The following is a 26,616-nucleotide window of genomic DNA, read 5'->3' on the forward strand; positions in this document are numbered from 1 at the left end:
CTTAATCCATCCTTTCACCTCATCAGTCTCCATCGACCCCTTGAAGTACGATATTTTCAGTATTACAAATACATGTATGTGAGCCATTTTTGGTGCTCTAGCTATAATATGCAACCAGTAATAGCAAACTATCACTTGGCTTCCCGTTAAGGTGCCACCATACAGTATAGATATACAGGGTTACAAGATAAAAGTAGGGTTGAAGGGGTATACGTAATGAGAAATAATCAGCATAAACAGAACTGGTGGATCTTCCCTTTGATTAAGGAAATGGTATCACCCATATATCAAACAATTCTACAGTAAAATGGCTACAAGTCAGTGAAAAGTGTTAATAAAACTCAGGGATGGATAACTGAAGTATATTATACTGTCAGACAGTGTTCTGATCCATCTAAAACCACTGACTATCCCTGAGAAAGAAGTGACAGAACAGGAGGTTGTTCATGTGGTGCAGTCATAAGAGAGAAAGAATGAAGGCAAAATGCGAGGGAGGCCAAAGTTGAGAAGGCAGGATAAGAGTGACTTTGTGGGCAAGAGAGTACACGGAGGAAATTTGAGAGATACACAGACCGAAGTTCCATGTGTACTGAATATCATTACAATAAGAGACTATTTTTGAGTAATATGAGAATATAATTTCAATAAATGCATTAATGGCATGGTAATGTTGTAAGTCATCCGGAGTTGCTCCAAGCTGAGATCATATCCATCCTGACTAAGCTTATCCCCAAGCAGTCCTGACAATAGAAAGTTCGGGGGACCATAAAACCATAGAAACAAAGTTTAAAATAAAATTTTACTTAAATACTCTTGTGATTACTTCATCTACTAACCATATCACAGTAAAACTAAAATGTTGTTCCTAACCTTTTTCATTTATAAAATGGCTATGAAATAAAAACACAGAAATTTAAGTACTTTTCTCACACTTGTTAGAATAAAAATATGAGGAAAACAACAGCTGAATATACACAGGCTGCACCATCTCAGACATTTTATGGACACCTGGGAGAAGTTGTCACGTGATGGATAAGTCATTCATTAACCCTTGTTCACCCTGATAACATATAATGACCTTTTACCTTATTGGTAATACAGGAGACTCAGTTATCTGGATTTCTGAGATGTGAATTCTCTGTTAGCTATGTAGTTTAGGCATTACCTGCAAAACTCTCAATGTACGAAAAAACAAATATTACCTTTACTTCCAGTCCCATTTACATGAGGTGGATCAAGTGCATAAAGCTTCTCTGTTCTCTTGCACACATCCATAACCCAAGTCCAATGCCAAAGTGAAACAAGTGCTTCCATGCTAAAATTATAAAATTGTCCTATATTTGTGTACATAAAGTATATAACAGTTCAAAATGTCAAAAAATCTTATATCTGATATTTCTGAACTGCACAAATAAATTAAAATATATAATTTACCTCATAATTTCCAAATACTGACAGATGAAGTAACATAAATGTGCAGATTATATTACAGGGTGCAAGGATCCTGTACTGTTTACATAAATCTAAAAATCTGCCTCATCCCTATTCTGTTACCAACAGAGAAGAAAGTCAACTAAACCTCTGTTAAACTTTTCAGCATGTAATCTTTTATATCTATAAGTTTTACAGTACTACGCATGGACACCTATTTCTAACAAACTTTGTTTTCCTGTCTCTCTTATAGTTTAGCTTACGTACATGCTCATACACAAAATATACCGGTCCACAAATGCATCCAGCCTACTTAAGTCTGTCCCTCAGACACAGATACACAAGCGAATAGACAGGTACACACATATTTTCAACATGCATACAACCCAAGCACTCTGTTTGCACCCCTCACACACACATACAATTTAAGCACCCAAAAACCACACCACCCACACTCAATGATTATAACCAAGTTCCACAAATCTCATAGGCTTCTGAATTCTAGATAAGACAGACAGCTCAGAGCAAATCCACTTTTTTACCTTCCTTTTTGGGTTTGGTGGATAAATGGGTACTTATCATAAGCCGAGTTATATTTACACATATATATACATTTATAGTTGAGACAAGGTCCCACAAATTTCAAACCTCATCATGTACAAATGGTAAACAATACACCACTCAGCCACACAAGTTGAATTACATGATACCTTATGTGTAAAACTTCCCAAATGCACAGACAGGTAATCACACATCCTACGCTGCCATGTGTCAACACACATACAGGTAATCCCTAAACACACAGACCATACACATCAACACAAGTACGGTGATCATACATTTTATTGCTTCTGAAGAAATTTTTTGTTGTTGATAATTTCCCTTGTTCATACAACCATTTATTCATGCTGTATGTCTTCTGAAATTGAAATAAAACTATTATCATCTTTGATGAGTTCTGTCCCATTTCTTCGCACAATATCTTAACGTTACACATGCACAACATGCTAACATTCACAGTATCAGTACTTCAACAGATCTTTTAATAATATATGCATTTTCTGTAATAGCATGGAAAATTTCTTAATAAAGAATGTACATCAAGTGCAACTGTAGGTGACACAAAGTTTGAGACAAATGTTGACTATTACTTTTGTACACACAAGAGAACCATAACATTTAAATTCAATGCCTCACACACTGCTTCAGATAGCCATTCTTTGGACAGATCATGGCAACAACACTCACAGCCATCCATTTATAATATTTTTTGACTTATTTGCTCCCAAATGAACACTTGATATATTCACGCAGAAGGTGGTTCATACAAATTACTACCTTGACAAATAGGTCATTACATTCCTTTTTAATTTCAATCACCCTAATCTATCAAAGGGAATGCAAAATAATAATAATAAAAAAATATAATAGATGAGGGAGATCTGGAAAGGGTCCCATAAATGAAAACTTGGAAATGGTAATATATGGTGAGTCTTCAGAAATATATTCGGAGTTCCTAAATGGTACATTATCACTAACCACAAGTACAATAATAAACCAGTAACATATGAAAGAAAAAGATCAGGGCAAACAAGGTGAATGGTAATGCCAATTACTCCATTTGGAATTTCCTGCTATGGTGTAATCCTTACAGGAGAAGGAATGATCTAGTCTGGCACCTATGGATGACGATAGTTGACATCCTCCCAGATGAGTTGGTTTAAACTACTCTGGCACCTTTGCATGGCAGTGGCTGTCATCCTTCTTGATGAGCAGGGGTAAACTTATTTGGTATTTTCGGATGAGTGATGGGCATTCTCCCAGACAAGCAGGGTTGAACTAGTTTTGCAACTTTGGATGACAATGACCAGCATCCAACAAGGATAATGTGGATTGCTTTCCCTGTGCATACCATGGTATCACTATCACTATGGTTGACAGGGAGGGTGCTCCACACAAAAATATAGAGGAACTACACACAAAACTAGGGTACCAAAGAACAATTGGACGAAGATATGTTTAGGATATGATAGGTGGTTTAATACAAAAGTGATAGAAATGGCTAGATAAATTCTGACAGACATAAGTATGGTGCACCCTGATTTAAGGATCCAGCTAACTAGGACCTTGGTTATCCAGAAAAACTGATTATACTGTTTGTTTATATTATGGTTGAACAAACTGAGGAAGAGCAATATTACAGATTAGAAACAAGACTATGGACTTATGGTTGAAAATTGCTGATTGCTGTGGATTTTTTTCCTTTTACTGGGTAAGGTCAAAGAAAAATATAAAACAAATTACTCTATAATAATCTTTCATCCTTCACATAAATGTAGTAATAAATTTCACGTTCACGTTTTCAAGTCTTCGTAAATCCCACAAGTCTGCACTCTACACCTTATTTTCCATTTCTCAAAAATTATTATATATACTTTCCAAGCAGCCAAAATCCATTGTCCAAGCCTCCCTACTGTCTAGACCATTAGCAGCTGTCCTTCACCCTGTTTAAGCCCGTGTGCTAATATCAGTCACATTTATGTATGTCTGGAGGCATCTGGCTGACCTGTGGGAGCTTGCAAAGAGAGGCGCTTGTTATTGGACGGTCTTAGCCGATGCACGGCATGACGAGCAGATGGAAAGCGCTGATGATAACGTTTGTCTCTAAGAAACTTGACAGTCACCAAATTGCCTGGAACAGAAGTATGTAAAAGAAATTTGGCAGACATCAAGTTGCCTGTAACGGAAGTGTTTAAAAGAAACTTGAGTCACAAAGTTGCCTGGAAAAGAAGTCTTAAAAAATATAAAACCTTACTTTCCTGCAGAGGGACCTATTCTATAGGGTTCCTGCAGTGCTCTGGAAACTAGCCACATCAACGAGGTGGGACAAAAGGTCAAAAGATATGGTGATGATGTGTGTCTTTGAGGGACAAAAGAACTAGAAATTAACTATTCACATAAAAGATATCTATTTTCTTTTGTTTTTAATGTCCAACTAAACCTGCTAACAGTTAAATTGGTAATACTCTACCTAAATGGACTACTTGGATGAAATCCCTCTTTTGATATTGGAAATTCCAAGTTTCCCAAAGCAAAGCAAAAACAAAAACAAAAAACATGAATTATACATGGTCAGCTGTTTGAAGTGACATTTTTTTTTACTATTACAAGGTCTGAGAAGATTACAAATATTGTAATTATTTAGTTTGACAACAAAATCTATGGTCTTTCTTCACACATTATTAGCCATTTACAGGTATGATGAGAAAGCACCAGGAACAGATGAATAAATGGCCTCATTCACAAACATTCACTCTCTAGATGTCATGTATAATGCACTGAAACCATACCTTTACTATCCATAACTAGGCCACTTAGACTTTTCTGTGGTTGAGAGAAACCATAGAAAGGTCCATTGGACCTGGCCGTAGATAGGGCTCTGGTTTCAGTGCATTAATACACCTCCAATTTGGTCTCCCACTTCTCGTTCCCTCTACCTCTGACACATATATCCTCTTTGTCAATCTTTCCTCAATCATTCTCTCCATGTGACCAAACCATTTCAACACACCCTCTTCTGCTCTCTCTCAACCACACTCATTTTATTACCACACATCTCTCTTACCCTTTCATTACTTACTCGATCAAACCACCTCACACCACATACTGTCCTCAAACATTTCATTTCCAACACATCCACCCTCCTCCACCTAACCCTACCTATAGCCCATGCCTCGCAACCATATAAAATCGCTGGAACCACTATTCCTTCAAACATACCCATTTTTGCTCTTCGAGATAACGTTCTCGCCTTCCACTCATTCTTCAACGCACCCAGAACCTTTGCCCCCTCCCCCACCCTGTGACTCACTTCTGCTTCCATGGTTCCATCCGCTGCTAAATCCACTCCCAGATATCTAAAACACTTCACTTCCTCCAGTTTTTCTCCATTCAATCTTACCTCCAAATTAACTTGTCCCTAAACCATACCAAATCTAATAACCTTGCTCTTATTCACATTTACTCTCAGCTTTCTTCTTTCACACTTTTTACCAAACTCAGTCACCATCTTCTGCAGTTTCTCACTCGAATCAGCCACCAGCATTGTATCATCAGCAAACAACAACTGACTCAATTCCCAAGCCCTCTCATCCAGAACAGACTGCATACTTGCCCCTCTCTCCAAAACTCTTGCATTTACCTCCCTAACAACCCCATCCACAAAGAAGTTAAACAACCATGGAGACATAACACATCCCTGCCGCAAACCGACATTCACTGGGAACCAATCACTTTCCTCTCTTCCTACACGCACACATGCCTTACATCCCTGATAAAAACTTTTCACTGCTTCTAGCAATTTACCTCCCACACCATATACTCTTAATACCTTACACAAAGCATTTCTATCAACCCTATCATATGCCTTCCCCAGATACATAAATGCTACATTCAAATTCATCTGTTTTTCTAAGTATTTCTCACATACATTCTTCAAAGCAAACACCTGATCCACACATCTACCACTTCTGAAACCACACTACTCTTCCCCAATCTGATTCTCTGTACGTGCCTTTACCCTCTCAATCAATATCCTCCCATATGATTTCCTAGGAATACTCAACAAACTTATACCTCTGTAATTTGAACACTCATCTTTATCCCCTTTGCCTTTGTAAACTGGCACTATGCATGCATTTTGCCAATCCTCAGGCACTTCACCATGAACCATACATACAGTGAATATCCTTACCAACCAATCAATAACACAGTCATCCCCTTTTTTAATAAATTCCACTGCAATACCATCCAAACCAGCTGCCTTGCCAGATTTCATCTTCCACAAAGCTTTCACTACCTCTTCTCTGTTTACCAAACCATTCTCCATGACCCTCTAACTTTGCACATCAACTCGACCAAAACACCCTATATCTGCCACTCTGTCATCCAACACATTTGACAAACCTTCAAAATACTCACTCCATCTCCTTCTCACTTCACCACTACTTGTTATTACCTCCCCATTAGCCCCCTTCACCGATGTTCTCATTTGTTCTCTTGTCTTACACACTTTATTTACCTCCTTCCAAAACATCTTTTTATCCTCCCTTAAGTTTAATGATATTCTCTCACCCTAACACTTATTTGCCCTCTTTTTCACCTCTTGCACCTTTCGATCTCCTGCCGCTTTCTTTTATACATTTCCCATTCATTTGCACTACTTCTCTGCAAAAATTGTCTAAAAGCCTCTCTCTTCTCATTCATAAATAATCTTTATTCTTCATCCCACCACTCACTACCCCACCATGCACTCCCCGCATGACCCCTTCTTCTGTTTCCCCTTTTATAAAGTTAAATACAAGGAAGGTAGGGTTTCTATATTTATATATCATCATTACTGAGAAGTTCATTGTACACTGCATAACTCAAAGGAAGGGAAGGACCTCTACCACTTTCCCCATTATTATTATTTTTTATTTTTCATTTTACTTTGTCGCTGTCTCCCGTGTTAGCGAGGTAGCGCAAGGAAACAGATGAAAGAGTGGCCCATATTCCCCAGATAGTGCTCTTACTTAAAGACAATGGGTCCATAGTGAATCCTGAAATACCACGGATATAAACATCGAGTAAACCTGGTAAGGGACATCCACAGGACAAGATTCTGAATGGGGAACAGTAGTTAGGCTATGACATCATGTTAAAATGCTTAAGTCAAAAAATATCTTGCAATATTTTGGATGGAAAAAATTGTTATTTTTTTTCTAAATCCTCACAGATCATGCATTATTATTCTTGAATGTTATAACTGACAAAGAATCACTCTATGAGACATTGTTACTTGGGAGTTCCCTACATTTCAATGTGAATAAAAGAAATCCACAAAAGTAATAACTACTCTCAAAACTAAGGTAAAAAAAAAAAAAGAAAACTTACCGTCATACCACCAGCCATGTAGCGCTCTAAACGCTCTACCTGCCTCTGACAGTGAGGCACACTTGAGGTAAACACAGCCCTCTCGTGAACTTCGATCTACTGCTACATGGACAATGCTAATCCCTTCACATTTTTCTAGTATGCTGTCTTGGATTCGTGAGGGCCAACTATCACCAAACTCTCTGGAAATTTGGTAAAAAGAAATCTTGCAAGCAAAATCAGATAGTATGAGCAGCAAATCAACACATATCTAATGACCACATTTTTCAACTCTTAGTTTGTTGTAAGGTGACATTAATCACTTTGGAGATGACAATATTGTATCATCTTTATGCACTTGGTATATTGTTCAGAAAGGTCAAAATATGAAAAGCATTTCTTTTCAAGGGGTAATATCATGTGAACACCTACTTCTAAAAGTTCTTCTCTGTAGAAATACTAACCTAAATCCTACTTTGTACTAGCACATACAGTACTTCCACATCTTGGAAAAAGAGTAAAAAACAATTTAGACCATATAAACAATGAATTAATGTATTCTGAGTTCTCATATTTCCTTGAAGACATTTGGGAAAACTATTTCTAAATCAACTTAGTAATCATAGAAAGGTCAAGAAGTAAACTATACTTACACATCACAGTCGAACATATTCCTAATTTTGAGGCAAGAGGTAAGAGAAACATTGGGAACATTATGTGGTCCATGAGTATCAAAGGCTGGTCCCTGCCACATCTTGGCAGGGGGACGTCTCACACTGCCATCGGCTCCTGGTGAGTTGCTTGGTGAATGTGGCACACCAGAAGCCCAACGCCAAACCTCACAATCTTCTCCCCCAACATTCTGGATTTCACGTCGTATCTACAACAGGATGAGGTTATGACAACAATAAAACTGTTTTATGGGCACTGGACATTGATATGAAGGTGTCCCTCACTTACGCTGAATTCGCATGTTCATTATTTACCAAGTGCTATCCAAAATTCACTTCTACAAAGCTCAGGTTAGGTTTGGACTAAGAGTGATTCAATGCATTAAAAGACTATGAAACTACGATAATGAGAACAATAAATAAAACATAGTAAACAATGAGAGCTACAATAAATACAGTTAATAAACAAATAGGAAAGGCAGGAGCCCTCCTCCCCAGACACTCAAATGAATAAAAAAAATTTTTACATTCATCTGAAAGTGATGGACTAACAGTAAATCCTGTCAAATTAATATTACCGGAAATATAAATAAAATATGGTAAATAATGAGATAAATATAGTAAACAAACTAATATGGAAGTCAGCTTTATTTTCAGTGTAAGCTGCAATGACATGGGCAAACGAATGCCCTAATCACAGCCATTTATCTAGGTTTCTTCTGTATATTACTTAACAAACTATACCACCTCTATCAATTTCAAATTATGGCCCCTTCAGCATTCCTCTCATCATAAAAAAATCTATTGAAATACATCAAAAACGCACCCTAGACTCATACTGGTCAATGAACTGCACAGCATTTTCCCACAAGTTCTTCTTCGTTCGACGGTCTCTTGGGCTGATGAGGGAGTCTCGTACATGATTAACTGCAACATAATCTTTTCCTCCAGGACCACCAACTCCTCCTAAGACCTCTAAAATTTGTTCTATTAACTCGTAAACCTGAAACACATGGGAAAAAAAAAAAAAACATTTAACATTACACTGAAAAAGTTAAAAAACACTTATACAAAAATTTCATACATAAGCAGAATACCCATTTCAGAAAATTGGTTTCACTGAAGAGACAGCTGAGATAAAGGGTTAAAGTGTGCAGTACATGTTGACTTACAGTACACTGTGACTTATTATAGCAGTCAAACCCAAACCACTCCAATACCATTCTTAACAATAAGAAACCCATTTCAAGTTGGAATGTCAACTGAGGCCCTAGAAAAAAAAAAAAATTAGATGTAAATACACTGAAAGGCAGCCAGTTATCTCAGCAAGTTTAGAGCACAAAAGCCAGATCAGGTATAATTACCAGAAAGGGGAAACATTAGTTGCAGGCAATCTTCAAGCCTTGTTAGTACATAAATATTCATGTAACACTATCTGTACTAGAAAGCACTCATGAGACCAGAAATAATAAAATGGAAAGGGAGACGAGTACACTAAAGTAGATACTATATCTTCATACAACTAAAATTACCAGCATTCTCCAGCTATATAATGGTAACTATCTACAAGACATGAGAATACAGCAGGTACTTAACATCTTTCAAATTCTGGGCTACCTACCAAACCAAACCAAGAAAACTAAAAATGAAGAATCATATTAGTTGAAAGTAAGACCAAAATCCGCATTCAACTCATGAACTTGCATAAGGAAACTTTGAAGGAATGGATAAAATAAAAAATTTGTTGACAAATCTTCAGATACATTACTTCACAATAGACGGACAACTTATTTCTTCATAACTCGTAGACTTTCCGGCAGTGAGCACTATACACGAGCACTAACTTTCGGCAAAATGGTAGTAGTAATAGATGGGAGTAGGTGGCAGGAACATTAGGCAGGAATATTAGGTAAAAATAGATGTAGGTTGGAACATAAGGTAGTAATAGTCAATAAGATAATTAAGTAGGAGCCTCTACAAACACTGAGCTATAATTGCCCTCTGCCAGTGGCCTTTTACGGGTAACGCACGAAAAGCTAAAAGGGCAGTAATAAGGTTCACCAGTTATGGAGACACTTTTGCCATGGCCACCCTCTTCATGAAGATCCCAGAGAGAACCAGTGGCATTAGAAATATAGGTAGATAGGTGTACAATGTAAATCTGAATATGACTCTTTAATTGCTTTAACGGGTGCATTTCGAGTTTTAGCAAAATCTCTGTCAAGACCTAGAAGGAAAATGCCCACCAGTAATCATAGTACTACACACAAACATTTTAGTTATGACAAAATATTTTTTAAAACTGATTGATGTGTCCCGTGTTAGCAAGGCAAGGCTAAGAACATACAAAGAAAAGCCACAATTGCTCACATCCATTTTCATGAAAAGGGAATATATGGAAAGGGGAAAAAAATTCTCTTCGAGTCTATCAATAAAAGATATGTTCTAATTTTCCTGTCAACCTTACCTCTTATCATGACACTTCACATCATATCATAAAAGGGGAATAATGCAAAGCAACCTTGGTATAGACTTAAAACTTTGAGCTTTTAAAAAGATTCTGAAAATAAACATATTTACTTGAAAATTTTCAAAAAAAAAAAAAAAAAGAATGAAAATCCCATAGTTATACCCTTTTCTACATTTTCAGCAAAAGCTGTGCTCATTTCAAAAGTTGATAATCTCCACATGTTCTTACTGTCAACATCCCAACTGCAATGCTCAAAACATTTGCAAAATTAAATTTTTTCAATTCTGTATCAATAAATTTCAAAAATTTCTATATCATACATGACACTGATGGATTCTTTATCATTCCTGATAGTGTGAGTAAGGCTGTTTACACTGCATCTTCTCTAAAAGTAATAGCAGTGACATTCCTCCATTTCTTTGTAACAGTAACTGACATGAAATGGGCATAACATGCCCCAATCAAAGGCCATGCTGAGTGAAAGATAGAAGTGAGAGAAATAAAAAGCACAAATTAATCTGGGCTCTGCAGGCATTTGTAGACCTGACTCTTGAAAATCCCAGGATATAGAAGGAATGATAAAAAGAGGAAGAGAATTCCACAGCTTAGCTATTCTAGGGTAGAAGGAGATATAACATTCAATCCTCGACTGGCTGGTCTCCACACATAAAAGGGGGAAGCAACACCCAAATGTGAGCCTTGAGAAAAGCCTTTGGAGTGTGGGCAAACAGACAGCTCATGAGAAGAGAGGCCAAAATAATACCCACGGAATAAAGAAAAAGTAGCAGATCAAAGTGTACAAAAAGGGATGGTTGAATAAAGGTGATGTCAAGAGAATTAATGAGACAGAAAGCTTCTGATTGTACTTCAGTTAATAGTGGAGGACAAACCAGCCCAGAAATGTGAGCAGTACTCCATACGAAGGCAATTAAAACTTGAAGATAAGAAATAGCTGCTCTCAAGAGAAATATTTATGACACCTATGTAAAACCCTCAGCTTCAGGAAAGCAGATTGTGATGCTGATGTTTAACTATTTGTGGATTACCATGGATTACTGGAAGGCATTTCTTTGGCATTTGTGGGGTTTGATCTGTGTACATGTTTCATTCTCTGTGTGAACACAATAAAAGTAAATATGCATATTTACCTGTTGTTTTTCTTCCTCTGCTTTCCGCTTGTGATATCGGACACAGTAGAATGCAAGCCAAGCTGTAAAAATAACTGGAAAAGAAAAACATTGCATAAATTACCATTAATTCATATTTCATCTTCTGCAAACTTATCTAAATCAATATCACCTACATCTTAAAACTACAGCTCATCTTTTACTATTCCACTATTCCAATGGTTAAATTCATCCTATTTAACTCGGTTAACTGACAAACTATCTATCTATCTATATCTCTGATGCCTGCTTCAACAGGAACTCCCTCAAAGGGGTGGCCACGGCAACAGTCTCAGTAACTGAAGAACTCCAATGCCGCTTCTTAGCCCTTAGTAACTCACCCTTAACAAGCCACTGGCTGATGGCAAGTGCAGCACAGTGTTTGCAGTAGCTCCTACCTATTGTTCCTAACTAATGCTCTTACCTACTACTTCTACCTAATAATCCTGCCTAAATGTTCCTACCTAGTACTTCAATCTCCTGCTCCTATCATTTTACCAAAAGGTAGGCCTTGCACACACTGCTCACTGCAGGAAAATCTAGAGTTACGAAGTGTCATCAAGTATTACATAAGACAAGGAGAGATTGTATGTTTGTGGACACAATGCTAGTAGTTCACATGTTAGTGAGGCAGAAAGAAAAGACAGCTACCTGGGTCAGAGGAGTGCAACTTGACAACCACTAAAGTGCAGGTTCACTTTGCAGATGTCACTAACCTTCCTGATACCTAGGTGGGTAGTACTGGTAATAAACCTCCCTTGTTGTTGGCTGCCTACCCACAAACCATCAGAAATATATGTGTAGAATTATGCTTCTGTGTATCCAGCATTCTAATGCAAGAAATTCTGCAGTATAACTCACAATGGTTTTTGAGGCACTGTTGCCTGACAGCTCAGTCTGGGAACAAGCTGTTTTGCTATTCCTTTGTTCAATCAAATTTCCGAAGCAACAGCCCATAGATCTAGAAACCATGGTTTTTGATACATTTCTACATGTACCACTATTAATACAAATGATTATTCTCTTAGATAGATGGTGGTATATAGACAGCACACTCAAGTAGAATGAAAATCCACAATACCCTCTTTCACACCTACTCCAGTAAAATCCTTACTGCACCACTTTAGGCAGCTTTAGAAAGTTCTCATTATGCTTATAATTTTCACACATTCGATATTTCCCACGAGCATGGTAGTATCCACAAGAGATGACGGAGCCTTAGAAGATAAAAAAAATCCTCATTTGGTTCTTTCCTCTGTTCCTTCTTTTTGAAAGTGATCCACAAAGGGAAGATTCCCAACTGACGGGAGATACATGGGTAGTATTTCTTGTCCCCGAACCCTATGGATAAAATTTGATCAAAAACTAAACTCGTGCATTTGTTTTATGACAGGTGAGATGGCAAGGAAAACTGAATGCCTTAACCTTGGTGATCTCATATAAGTTACATGCATAATCATTTCCCACCCCAGGAGTCCCTTCTTTCTTCATGGGGATCCCACAGCACTCAGGAAACCAGCCATATCCACCCTGCTAAACCACAAATCATATACGGTAATGATGTATGCACATCTATGTGGGGAGAGCGTAAATGAGCAGTTAGTGTTCACTGTCTTCCTTGCGATAGCTGTATCATAGGCATGAAGGCTCTAGGGATATGATGAATCAGTGTTTGTAGTGTTACAGGGAGGGGTGATGTCTTGAGTGCAGACATGAGAGTGTGATTCATATATGTCTGGAGATTGTCATTTCAGGTGGGTGTAAGTATGGTTTGGTGGTGTTTAAGACTGAGTAGAGAGGGTGGTTGTTTAATGCTTGTTGAGCCATGTCAGTATGTATGTGTTTTGTTTGTTATTGTTGGGGATGGGGGGGTCAGGGCGTAGAGGTTGCTGACGTGTGAGACAGGAATAAGCTTTTCATTTCTATTTAAGGTTTGGTAACCAGTTAGCTTTAGTAAGGCATTCATGACCTCCACTTTTTCACCAAACCACCAGCCATGACTCTCTCGTTTTACATACCTTTACATCCCAAACCCCGCACCTGCCACCCTATCATCAGCTCCTTAAAATTCTCACTCCATCTCCTCTTTGCCTGTTACCATTATCCCATCTGCTCCCATTTGTTCTCCTGACAGCATTCACCTATTTTTAAAACATTTTCTTATTCTTCCTGAAGTCTACTGAGGCTCTCTCACCCCAACTTGAACTGCTTCTTTTTTTAGCCCTCCACCTACCTCTTGACCTTTCGTACATCTCTTAATCACTTGCAGTCCTTCACTGCAGATAAAACCCATACAACTCTCTTTCCTCTTTCACTAAAAGCTTTAGTTCCTCATCCCACTACTTTCTTACCCTTTCTCATATGCCTATATCCCAACTTCCATATATCACAAACTTCTCTCACACACATAAGCACTGCGACCCTGTATACTTCGCATTCCTTAACCACTCCCCTAGCTAGTTTACTTTCACATTTTGCTGTTCTTCACCTAATCTCTCTCTCTCTCTCTCTCTATCTTCTCACACAAGGCTCTTCCAAGCTCAATCACTTTCACCATACTTCTTCCCATCCATATCATTTCCTCTTTTCCTGAAGTCTTTGCAAACTTCACCCTCATCTTCATCAGGAAATGATCAGGCATCTCTACAGCTACCCCTCTCAACACATTTACATCCAAAATTAGAAATTTGCACATCCATTATTGAGAAAATAATACATTAATGCCTGCTTACCAGTCAACCCTAACACACATGAATACTCACTTATGTATGTCCATAAATCCAGCTATCTCAATCATAATTCCTTTTACAACAGACAACTCCACAAATGATTCACCATTTTCATTCACAAACACTATGTACCTCATGCCCCATAATATCTCACAGCATTCAAATTACCCAACACTATTACTCAATTTCTCACATGAAAATTAGTGATGCACTCACTCAGCTCTTGAAAAATGCTCACCACTTTTCCAAACTTCTCTCATTACCAGGTCCATAAACACCAAGAGAGTTCTTCCATATTTTCATTTACACCAGGGATCTTGTTCCCCAACACTATACCATCAATTCCACACTGCCCAAATCAAAGGTTGAAGTTGATACACTGTAAATGAGAAGTAATCTCTGAAGACGGTATATCATCATCAATGGATGGAAAGGAGTTCAGTTTTGTGAGGGCCTTTTTCACTCCAAGTCTTTCATTTAGCTGCTCCTGCATAGAGTGAAGCTTTTAAGCTCCAAGAACCCCATAAAATGGGTACTGGAGTTCTATAAGTAATTGTGTAAGATTGTTTAAATACATAATCAGATTACTGTAGGCACAGTGCCCTCTTACACCATAATTCATCATATAACATTCTAAAATAATTCTTAGGTAATAAGTATATTCAAGATACCTTATGTATCGAAAACCCTCATCTGAAAAAGAAGCAAACTGGATTCAAACTGGGGAGTTCAAATATTACCTTATTTGCTTGAATGAAAATGTCACACCTACCTGTAATAACACCCATCGCTAAATAGATGAATGAGTAAATGGCTGCAGTGATATGGCATAAAATGTAAGTTGGCTGTGAAGACAAAGATATGCCTAGTAGTTCATTCTCCCCTCCTCTGACAGCCTCAAGACCCCAATGACTATTCAATTCTGTCAACTTGCCCAGGGAATGGATGCCCTCAGTGATGTGTGAAGGTTTCTGAAAAAAGAAATTCAATAACATCTATACAAAAAAGATGCATCATATACCATCTCCATCAAAACTTAAAAGTTACAACTTAGCAGTTTCTTTCAAAAGTAAAATATCTTTCTATCCTATTCTTGTCGACAAAAATTAATGTTAAGTGTTTCCTCCATTACATATCACCCACAAAGGTAAATCTGTTAACATAAAGCTATTAGAAACATGGTTCTGTAATGATGAAAAACTTTTCTAGGTAAGTAAATGATGCTCAAACAGACCCAGTGGCGTTAGATTAAGCAGCACATCCGGAGATAAATATCTAGAGTTAAAAACCACTCATCAATAATTTCGTAATTCACTTTCAATCCTTTGTGGTTCAACCACTAATATCAGCACCCCTGCTGCCATCTCTATCTGGGTACGGTGATTCAACATAGTATACCCTTGGCTAACCAACAAGCTTCTTTCTTTTCATTTTTTTTCTTCTTCTCCAAGCCTGATACATTGACCCAAGGACCCAAGACATGTAATCCAGGTAATCAATTTGTGGATGCTACTTGCTCAACCAAACCTAAGCAAAATCAGTCTTCAATGTAAAATGATAAAAACTAAGAAACCAGATATTTACAGTCTGGAGACTTTCCTTTGCTGAGGATAAGGATTAACGATGCCAGTTCACTAACTGATGCCTTAATATTTGAGATACAAGCCTTTCTATAAGTTTACAGTTAAGGCACAAGATTTCCAGCCCAGTTATTCAGTCTGACAACATCCAAAATTGATATGCCCATCCATTTAAGATTCCCGCTGAAATGGCAAATGAGTTTCTGAATAGTAAATTCAAGGCAAAAGGTGTTCCATGCTCTTCTCAATTACTTCTATGATTTCTGCCCTTACTCTTCCTCTAATAATGGGACAGTGATGAGCATAGTGAAGCTGAGGGAGTACTATGATGCTGGTAACCTGAATATATGCGAAGTGAAGAAACAATGTGAAAAGGCTGATGCCAACCTGAGCACTTCACTACATCTATAATCATCAAATACTACCTTAAAATTATACTTGTTGGAAAATGAGACAGGGAAAAATTATGGGAAACATTAATAAATGTACACTACATCACTTACATATATATATATATATATATATATATATATATATATATTCATTTATATATATTACAAAAATCTTTTAACTTTTAGAATCTGAAAAACCTCACTGGAAAGACTAATATATATATATATACATATATATATATATATATATATATATATATATATATATATATATATATATATATAACCCATATGATACATCGAAAACTGCTCAGTCCCAAGGAATTTAGACGAGAGATCTCCAAACTGTACTACAATCTATGAATAAGCTTCAGATCACATATTCAACTCCTGCACATGCCTATCTCATAAGGGATGCCCCGTTCTCCTAGCTAGAAATCAGTACTACTTCATAAAATCACTCAATTGTGTTCCACTGGCTGTAAACTGGTGTCCTTTGGTGGACAATGTGTTTTGGGAACTAATAAAAAAATATAAACATACAATAATGATAATGAATTTACTTCTTGCTTAAGGTGGTTTTCAGATGTTCACATTATGCCTATGCTACTGGATAAAGTTACACCTAGTACAGGAGTAAAACTATAGGTAAGCTAAGAAATTTTGGAAGCATAATGACAAGCCATTACAGTTCACCAATTGCAGTTTTCAATCAAATATCCTGTAAAACAGTCATGTACCAATAATCACTGATATACCTTAAATAATACCTATCTTTTGTTGTATCAAAATGCAGAGAAACATACTTTTCTTTTACTTATAATAAAGTTCTTTCCATTTGCTCAGTGAAGTGAAAGAAACCTTCCTGCACAGACATGTGAAATGAAAAAATATACATTCTAAAGGTTATCTAAATGTTCACAGACCATTTTTCATTTGAAAACTTCATCATAAGAATGTAACATTCTTTGATCAGACCTTAGAGGGAAAGTATTGCAAGTAACGTACCTCGACTCCCCAATCAAAATACTCCTCAAGTGACAACATGTCATTTCTAGATGAAACACACTAGCGCATTGATATCTTAATGTAGTGAAACATAGAACTTGAGACTATTAGGAATAAAACCTAGGTTCATTTGTGAAACCAAACATTCACTGTAAGACCAACACTGTGCTTAACAGTTAATGAGTCAAAAGAAATACTATTTTCATTTCCTCTTACCTATTTTTCTCTCTCATCTTCCCTTTAGCAATGGGCATAACATTCCTTTGCTAAATACTAATGCTGTCCCAGCCACAAGCAACTGTGTCTAACGTGAGATAACTAGACTAACAAAAGAGATTTTAAATATTCAGAAGTATATTATATCAACTCCAAAACATTGTAATGATGATTTTTTTGGCATAATTCTTTGCATACGCCATCTCAATACATATCAAAAAAGAAACCTGAAAAAAGTGCAAGAAGCTTTTTCTGGGGACAACCAATAAAAACAAAAACAAATTACAGAGTAACACATACAGAAAGTATATGCATGAATAGAAAAAACTATTGGAACAACTAAGACGTTAAGGACCTACCAGAGATGAATCTTTCTGAAGTAACACCTCTTGAATTTCAGACACCAACAGATATCTGAGTGAAGAATCTCCACATTGATAGAGCCCAGCCTGCCGATGCAATGCAGGGAGCAGAACATCCTCCAGTTTACCCATTAGAGGCTGAACAGATTCCAGCTCTTGTCGTGAAAGGCAATCACTCTGAGGAAAGTTGCAGATGCTGAAGATCAGTTTGATGTAACAGTAAACAGCAATGTAACAATCATTTCAAGTATGGTGAAATAATTGGCACTTGCATTTCCAAATGTCCTGCCACAAGTTGTTAATGAAAAAAATCACTATCAAAAAAATCTGCATTACATGATATTTGTCTCTGCCAAATACATTCATATGTTATATATTTGAAATTCCTATCATTCGATAATCCTGAGTTAAAGCATTTGCAAAAAGATCTATTTTTCCAAACAAATGTGAATTCTGCAACTACTTGCCCCCAATTCTAAGCAGTTCATCAAATCTACATGGTATACCTATGGTACAAGTATGAAGTATCAAGTACAAGAATGTATCCACAGACATACAGAAAAACAGATGTAGATATGACAAAACAATGTCCCACTACATGTAAATTATTTCATTTCAGTATCTGTTCTCTTCTTCCTTAACAATGTTCTCATGATCTAATACAATATGTATACATAATCTGCAATGTTCGAACTTATCCTATCATTCCAAAACCTTTCTTAATTCCAATGCCATCAACATGAGGTGAATCAGATGTTAAAAAACAACGAAAATAGTCAAATCAATAAAGACAACTAAAGTTACCAGGAACGAGGGTGCTCGAATTAAAGAGGTATACCAAAGAGGTACACCTTTTAAGATGAATGAAAGAGTGGTGACTGAGAGAGATGGCATGCACAGCACAACTTCACGACTGATAAAGAAATGTCAGAAGTGGAGGGAGACAGAGAGAGACCAAGGGTCAAGTGAAAGAAGCTTTACAATATCAATAACCAAACATTAAGGAGGGTAAAATGCACAAATGGGATGGAATGAAATGAATCAACATCAAGAATGCCAAGCTGTTAATGGGATGAACCTGAGAATGTGAAGTGGTTAAGTAAACAATGAAATATTCTGTGAGGTTAGCCTTTAGGTGCAAGGCTCTGGTTTTGATGCATTACACATGATAGCTAGAAGAATGGATATGTGCAAATAAAGCCATTATTCATTAGTTCCTACAACTGCTTAGCTAAGGAAGGAGAAGCAACTGTGTTTATAAAGGAATAATGTGATATGAACTAGTGTATGGTAAGATATATATGTTTTTTTTTTTTTTTTTTTTTTTTTTTTTTTTATACTTTGTCGCTGTCTCCCGCGTTTGCGAGGTAGCGCAAGGAAACAGACGAAAGAAATGGCCCAACCCCCCCCCCCCCATACACATGTACATACACACGTCCACACACGCAAATATACATACCTACACAGCTTTCCATGGTTTACCCCAGACGCTTCACATGCCTTGATTCAATCCACTGACAGCACGTCAACCCCTGTATACCACATGACTCCAATTCACTCTATTCCTTGCCCTCCTTTCACCCTCCTGCATGTTCAGGCCCCGATCACACAAAATCTTTTTCACTCCATCTTTCCACCTCCAATTTGGTCTCCCTCTTCTCCTCGTTCCCTCCACCTCCGACACATATATCCTCTTGGTCAATCTCTCCTCACTCATTCTCTCCATGTGCCCAAACCATTTCAAAACACCCTCTTCTGCTCTCTCAACCACGCTCTTTTTATTTCCACACATCTCTCTTACCCTTACGTTACTTACTCGATCAAACCACCTCACACCACACATTGTCCTCAAACATCTCATTTCCAGCACATCCATCCTCCTGCGCACATCTCTATCCATAGCCCACGCCTCGCAACCATACAACATTGTTGGAACCACTATTCCCTCAAACATACCCATTTTCGCTTTCCGAGATAATGTTCTCGACTTCCACACATTTTTCAAGGCTCCCAAAATTTTCGCCCCCTCCCCCACCCTATGATCCACTTCCGCTTCCATGGTTCCATCCGCTGACAGATCCACTCCCAGATATCTAAAACACTTCACTTCCTCCAGTTTTTCTCCATTCAAACTCACCTCCCAATTGACTTGACCCTCACCCCTACTGTACCTAATAACCTTGCTCTTATTCACATTTACTCTCAACTTTCTTCTTCCACACACTTTACCAAACTCAGTCACCAGCTTCTGCAGTTTCTCACATGAATCAGCCACCAGCGCTGTATCATCAGCGAACAACAACTGACTCACTTCCCAAGCTCTCTCATCCCCAACAGACTTCATACTTGCCCCTCTTTCCAGGACTCTTGCATTTACCTCCCTTACAACCCCATCCATAAACAAATTAAACAACCATGGAGACATCACACACCCCTGCCGCAAACCTACATTCACTGAGAACCAATATATATGTACGAGAGGGTTATCAATATAGAAGTCATGTAAATTAGTGCATGGCAATGGATATATCTGATAGGGTAAATGATAAGGATGATCAAAGATCATTAAAATTACTTAACTTCATATAACATTGTACAGGGGTACACAAGTGCTTCCACTGCCAAAACTAAGCAGTAAAGAATGAAGGTAGTATATCAATGGAGTGATTACATGAGATCAATTTTTATGCCACCATACCAAAAAGAAAAATCATGATATGTAGCTGTAAATGCAACAGTAGGTGCTTACTCAGAGTATGAAGTAAGACATTTTTCTGAAGGAAGAGTGGTAATAGGTGAGTATTAAGGTAATCACATCAAAGATGGCTGAAATATGGAAAGAAATGGTTCTTATGAATTAGTTGGTAAAAGGTTAGTAAAACACACAAGTTACTGATAATGTTTTACGACAAAGTGGTCAAAACATGCTTTCGGGAAAAAAGATATAAATAATCATCCTTTAACATAATGAGGCCTGCTCTTATCAAACTCTATGTTACATACAATCTAAGGAAATTCATAGGATTCAACCAGGTTAACCAAATGACTACTTTCACAAATATATCATAGTTAAAATTTCAAGCTTTATAGAATCATGGCAACTGAATGTATTCACTACTATGAAACCTAGAATTTATGACTAATAAATAACTCAAGAGGCAGCAATGTATATAAGACTGCTGAAAGGGAATACCAGTTAATGATGTCTTACATAGATAATACCTCTAATAATAAGCTGAGAAATCAGTTCCAAGCAATCAAGACAGGATTAAACAAGAAAAGCATGTACAAATGCAATGCTGAATACGGTAGAAGATTATGATTACGACAGGGGAGTCAGTCTCTTTATCAATAGTGGATGTTAAGAATAAGATGTTGCAAAGAATTCAAAATTTGGATATAATAATGTTTAGCAAGAATAAGGGAATGTATGTTGAGGTAACAAAGTTCTGATAAGTAAACTCTAAGGCCATAAATAAGAATAATGAAAGACTATCTGTGAACAAGTCAAGACAGTAGATGTTATTGTCAAAAAAGGAATTCTTGTCAGTGGGTGTCTGGGTTTTACCTTTAGCCTAAGCTATATAGCATGTTTGACTAATAATGTGAATTTCACATAGATGTAATGAAGCGTCAATTCAAAATAAAAATGGCTATATGGGTAGAGATAAAAGTCTTTTATGTTGTGAGATTAAAGCCTGTGGATGTGTGACATGTTTCCAGTAAGGTCAGTTACGAAGGGTGTGATTAATGAAGCAAATGATGGAACACTGACAGTACAGCAATATGATACATGTATGGCTATGCAAGCAATGACTACAAAAGGTCACATCTCAGGAGTGGTGAGGTGGATCCCAAGGAAAGTTGTGAAAGAGGGTGATGGAGTACAAGGTCTGAAATGATCTAATATGAAATAAAAGGCAAGATATGGAGCAAAGGGAATAGAGTATAGCACAGTGTGTAAAAAAATGTAAAGGAAAATGTGCTACAATGAGGATGTAAAAGAAAAAGTGTTCTACGATGTGTACAAGGGGAGCATCTGACGTGGATAAACACAGATCCACAAACACAACAGTATCTGCAAGGAGTTCTGCATAAACCTCTCTCCTGTACAGGGGGAAAAAGAATTCATGATGTGAGGGTTAGCAAAAATGAGGACTGGACTTTCAGCATCTTCCTGTACTGATACCCTACAGACCAAGAGCCAACAAGCCCTAAAGACTGATTTACTTTGTGGAATGTGTTAATACTTAAATACTCCCAAAGTATTTGAAGCCAGGATGGTCATACACAGAAGTATTCCTCACACCACTCATCTTTTGTCCAAACAACAAAATGAACAGTCCCAGTACCCTCCAATTTTTCATATGCACAGCAAAATAATTCTATTTACCTAATGCATAAACATGTCTCTGTTGAGATTTTCATGACAAATAAGTCACTGCTTATACAACAAACTTTCAGATATATTTCCCACTATACATCATCAACATAATGAAAAATAAAAAAAATCTTACCTTTAACTTCTCACTGCATACTGGAAACTTATTTTCTGAAATGATAAGAGACATTCAATGAATATAAATAATTGGGGATATGAAGTTCATTACATTTTCTGATTACCTGACTATCAACAATCACTCAGCCATGCACATATATCATTATTTTTTATATTCATTTATCATACTTCGTCGCTGTCTCCCGCGTTAGCGAGGTAGCGCAAGGAAACAGACGAAAGAATGGCCTAACCAACACACATACACATGTATATACATAAACGCCCACACGCGCACATATAAATACCTACATATTTCAACATAAACATACACAGACATATACATCTATACACATGTACATATTCATACATGCTGCCTTCATCCATTCCCATCGCCAACCCACTACACATGAAATGGCACATATACATACACATTATATACATATCAATATGCAGGTGCATGCATGTATATGTTTGTAAAAAATACACTTACAAACATGCACATACACAATAATATTTGCATATATATGTGTATGCACACACATATTCTCTCTCTCCAGAGTGCTTTAAGTCATTTCCAGTCATTTTGATTTTCAATAAAGTCAATGCAGACAGTAAATGAAATCTTGCACACCTTCCTCGCCAGTTTTGACTGCCTTGCAGGGTGATGCAAGCACAGAACAATATTGTAGTATGGAGAGTATTAGCGCATCATAGGATGTCATAATGGTATTGGCCCTCTTGTTCTAAAAGTTAAAAAAATCTATCACTCCAGTTGTGACTGACTGACCTGACTCCACTTTCACTTATCCACCCTACATATAAGTGAATACCTCTGATTAGAGATGGCTCTTTCCACAAAACTGGCAAGGTTAGTGTCGAGGGCAGATAATATATTCTCTTCAAATGATTATGGAATCTGGAGATTGGCAGTCAATGTACCGGGAGGATGATGTTATACACCAGATGTATCTAATGCTGAGTGACATATTTAAGTATCTCCCTACATTAATAAAAACTTTCCCATTCATTTCAAATGTGTAGCAAGCAGTATGTGATAATGAGGTCAGAGAAGTCCTGATGTGGCAAATTCTATGGTTAGGCTGGAGGAATCTACCACTTGCAATAACAATGTTTAAAGTGTGCAGCTCAACTGCCAAAGAAAAATAAACCTGTCAAGAAAAATAGAAAAAATAAATCCCATCCCTAGAGGCATATTCCATGAGGCTCCTGCACCGCTGAGAGAGCTGACTGCATCTAACCAATAATAATTACAACTATAAATCTAGATTTAACAAAATCAAACAGATAACTCACGAAACCCAAGGAACCAATGCTTTGTGGTGGGAAGATCATAATCGATACCACATTATCACTACATGATAATTATGGAGACATTGGAAAACATAAATTGCTGAAGTATGAATGCAAATTTACCAAAAGCCTTTAAAAAAAATTAGCCCATAGTGTCACAGCATACATAATGCATGAAATGGAAATAATTAATAAACTGAGAACATGGTTATACTTCCTAACAAATAAATCACAACATGCCATTTTAAACCAGGTGACTTCTGGAGGCTCTGTGGTAAAAAGCTCTCTTCTCTACAAAATCGTGTTTGTATCTATTTTGTTTCTACCTCTCATATTGAATGCAGGTGCAAACACAAACCACAGCTTCCTATCATTATATACAAATATAATGAAACCCCTCTTTAAATGCATCTAAAAGTCACAGAAGGTGAATAAAAGTAGGACATATTTCCAGGAACAAGGCCTGTTCTTACTCAGGCTCTTGCAGCCCATGGATGTGCAAAAATTATTTCCACTAGCAGGGGAATGCGAACTCTGAAGTGTGTAGTTTCTTGATGAGACTGTATTCCTACGTGTCTTGGAAGGCGACTAAAAAGTGGTGGGAGCTAGGGGGGCTGAAAATCCTCCCCTTCAGTTTTTACTTTACCAAAACAAGGAACAGAGAAGGGGGCATAGCGAAGACTTTCCCTCTAAAGTGCAGTCCTCTGTTCCTGATGCTACCTTACTTACAGGGGAAATAGCGAATACGTATGAAAAAAAGTATGACTAAATATATTCTTTCATACATGTTCACCATTTCCAGCATCAGCAAGGCAGCGCATGGAACAGATAAAGAAATAGCCTCGTTTGCTCACATTCATTCTCTAGCTGTAATGCACCAAAACCACAGCCCACTATCCATAGCCAAGCCCCACTGACCCTTTTGTGGTATCCTTTAACCCCTTCATGTGCAGTGGTTTAGTGCGATGACAGCGCTCCAACTCAATATAACCTATGTATGCCATACACCTCCTGCACGTTCAGGCCTCAAGCACTCAAAACCTTTTTCACTCCACCCTTCCATCTCCAATTCCATCCCTCTTCTTATTCCTTTAACCCGACTCGTATATCCTCTTTGTCAACCTCTCCTTACTCATTCTCTCTGTATGTATAAGAATTTCAGCACTCCATTTTCAGCTCTCAACCATACTCTTCTTATTTTCACACCTCTATCTTACCCTCTCATTTCTTACTTGATCAACCCTCATACTACAAATCATCCTCAAACAATTTCCTTTCTGATACATTCACCTTCTCATTTTTAGTCAAAGCCTTGCATCCATACATCATCAAGACTATTATACTTCTTAAATTCCCTTTTGTTTTTATCAGTTTGAAGGTTCGGGAACCAATCTCATCATTAGAGAATACTCTTGTAAGCACACAAAATTACTGAAATAGAATTATTCCTTAAAACATATGTTATCATTTCAAAACACCCTCTTCTGCTCTCTCAACCACGCTCTTTTTATTTCCACACATCTCTCTTACCCTTACGTTACTTACTCGATCAAACCACCTCACACCACACATTGTCCTCAAACATCTCATTTCCAGCACATCCATCCTCCTGCGCACCACTCTATCCATAGCCCACGCCTCGCAACCATACAACATTGTTGGAACCACTATTCCTTCAAACATACTCATTTTTGCTTTCCGAGATAATGTTCTCGACTTCCACACATTCTTCAAGGCTCCCAGAATTTTCGCCCCCTCCCCCATCCTATGATCCACTTCCGCTTCCATGGTTCCATCCGCTGCCAGATCCACTTCCAGATATCTAAAACACTTTACTTCCTCCAATTTTTCTCCATTCAAACTCACCTCCCAATTGACTTGACCCTCAACCCTACTGTACCTAATAACCTTGTTCTTATTCACATTTACTCTTAACTTTCTTCTTTCACACACTTTACCAAACTCAGTGAAATAATGGTTAATGATACATAAATCTTAAAAGGCTACATACAGATATATGAGAGGAGTGCTTTAACTTTTACACAAAACTATAAAACATAAAAAAATACAGAATTCAAAATATGAAGAATCAACAGCCACAATCATAATATATAAGACTCTTAAATTAAACCAAGATATTCAACAAAGCTATCACAACATTATCCTTCTGACTAACCTTAGTTTTGAAAATATGCACGGACTCTATGAACCTCTAAATGTTGCAAATTATTCTCCTAGCCAATTATCTTAAAATCATAACTTGAAAAGTCAGAGCCACAATTTTCTGCATGAGCCTCTACAGCAAAAGTACCAGGCTTTAAAAGCCACTTACCTATGCAATGGGACATGTCGTAACGCTGTTCAACCCTACAATGCTCTGATCGCACTGTGGATCTAATGTATGATGCAAACCACAATGAAATAAGCACTGAGGACAGACAAACAATGGCACAAGGTCTTTATATATCAATAATGATCATATTTGTTAGATAGCTAGTTTAGACAACACTTACAACCGTATAAAAACAAAATCTGCACAGCATAGAGTATAGCTCTTTTTTTAAGTTCCCAGGTAAACTACATACTTTTCCAATTTTGGCACAGCACATGCTTTGAAGAAAGACTTGCACATCTTAGTAAGAAATCTGTTTACACAGGAACCAGTATTACTGAATGCTGGGAAACCAACATCCTTGAAAAGAGATTTTATAAAATCTTCATTATGCTTACACCCGAAGTTCAAGCATATACAGCTGACACTATACAACACATTCTTTATTCTGAATTGATGCAAACCTTAAGTAACTTACACCTAACCCAGAGAAAGTAGGTTTTCTATAAATAAGTTTCAAATCAACCAGCAAACTTT

The 26,616-nt window shown here is 37.3% G+C and overlaps 1 protein-coding gene across 1 annotated transcript in view; it reads right to left on the reverse strand.

The window, feature by feature from the left end:
* Positions 1 to 348: 348 nt before the first annotated feature.
* MAN1 (LEM domain-containing inner nuclear membrane protein MAN1) overlaps positions 349 to 26,616 on the reverse strand; it is a 30,916-nt gene continuing 4,648 nt past the window's right edge. The window contains exons 2-9 of the mRNA XM_071688024.1: positions 22,456 to 22,490; positions 17,936 to 18,115; positions 15,153 to 15,351; positions 11,634 to 11,707; positions 8,842 to 9,018; positions 7,998 to 8,224; positions 7,366 to 7,547; positions 349 to 4,123 (exon numbers count right to left, since the gene is read on the reverse strand). Coding sequence (XP_071544125.1) covers positions 3,969 to 4,123; positions 7,366 to 7,547; positions 7,998 to 8,224; positions 8,842 to 9,018; positions 11,634 to 11,707; positions 15,153 to 15,351; positions 17,936 to 18,115; positions 22,456 to 22,490 — 1,229 coding nt within the window. The 3' untranslated portion in view covers positions 349 to 3,968. The remainder of the gene's footprint in view (positions 4,124 to 7,365; positions 7,548 to 7,997; positions 8,225 to 8,841; positions 9,019 to 11,633; positions 11,708 to 15,152; positions 15,352 to 17,935; positions 18,116 to 22,455; positions 22,491 to 26,616) is intronic.

Source organism: Panulirus ornatus, chromosome 45 (assembly GCF_036320965.1).
Source record: "Panulirus ornatus isolate Po-2019 chromosome 45, ASM3632096v1, whole genome shotgun sequence".
NCBI lineage: Eukaryota > Metazoa > Arthropoda > Malacostraca > Decapoda > Palinuridae > Panulirus > Panulirus ornatus.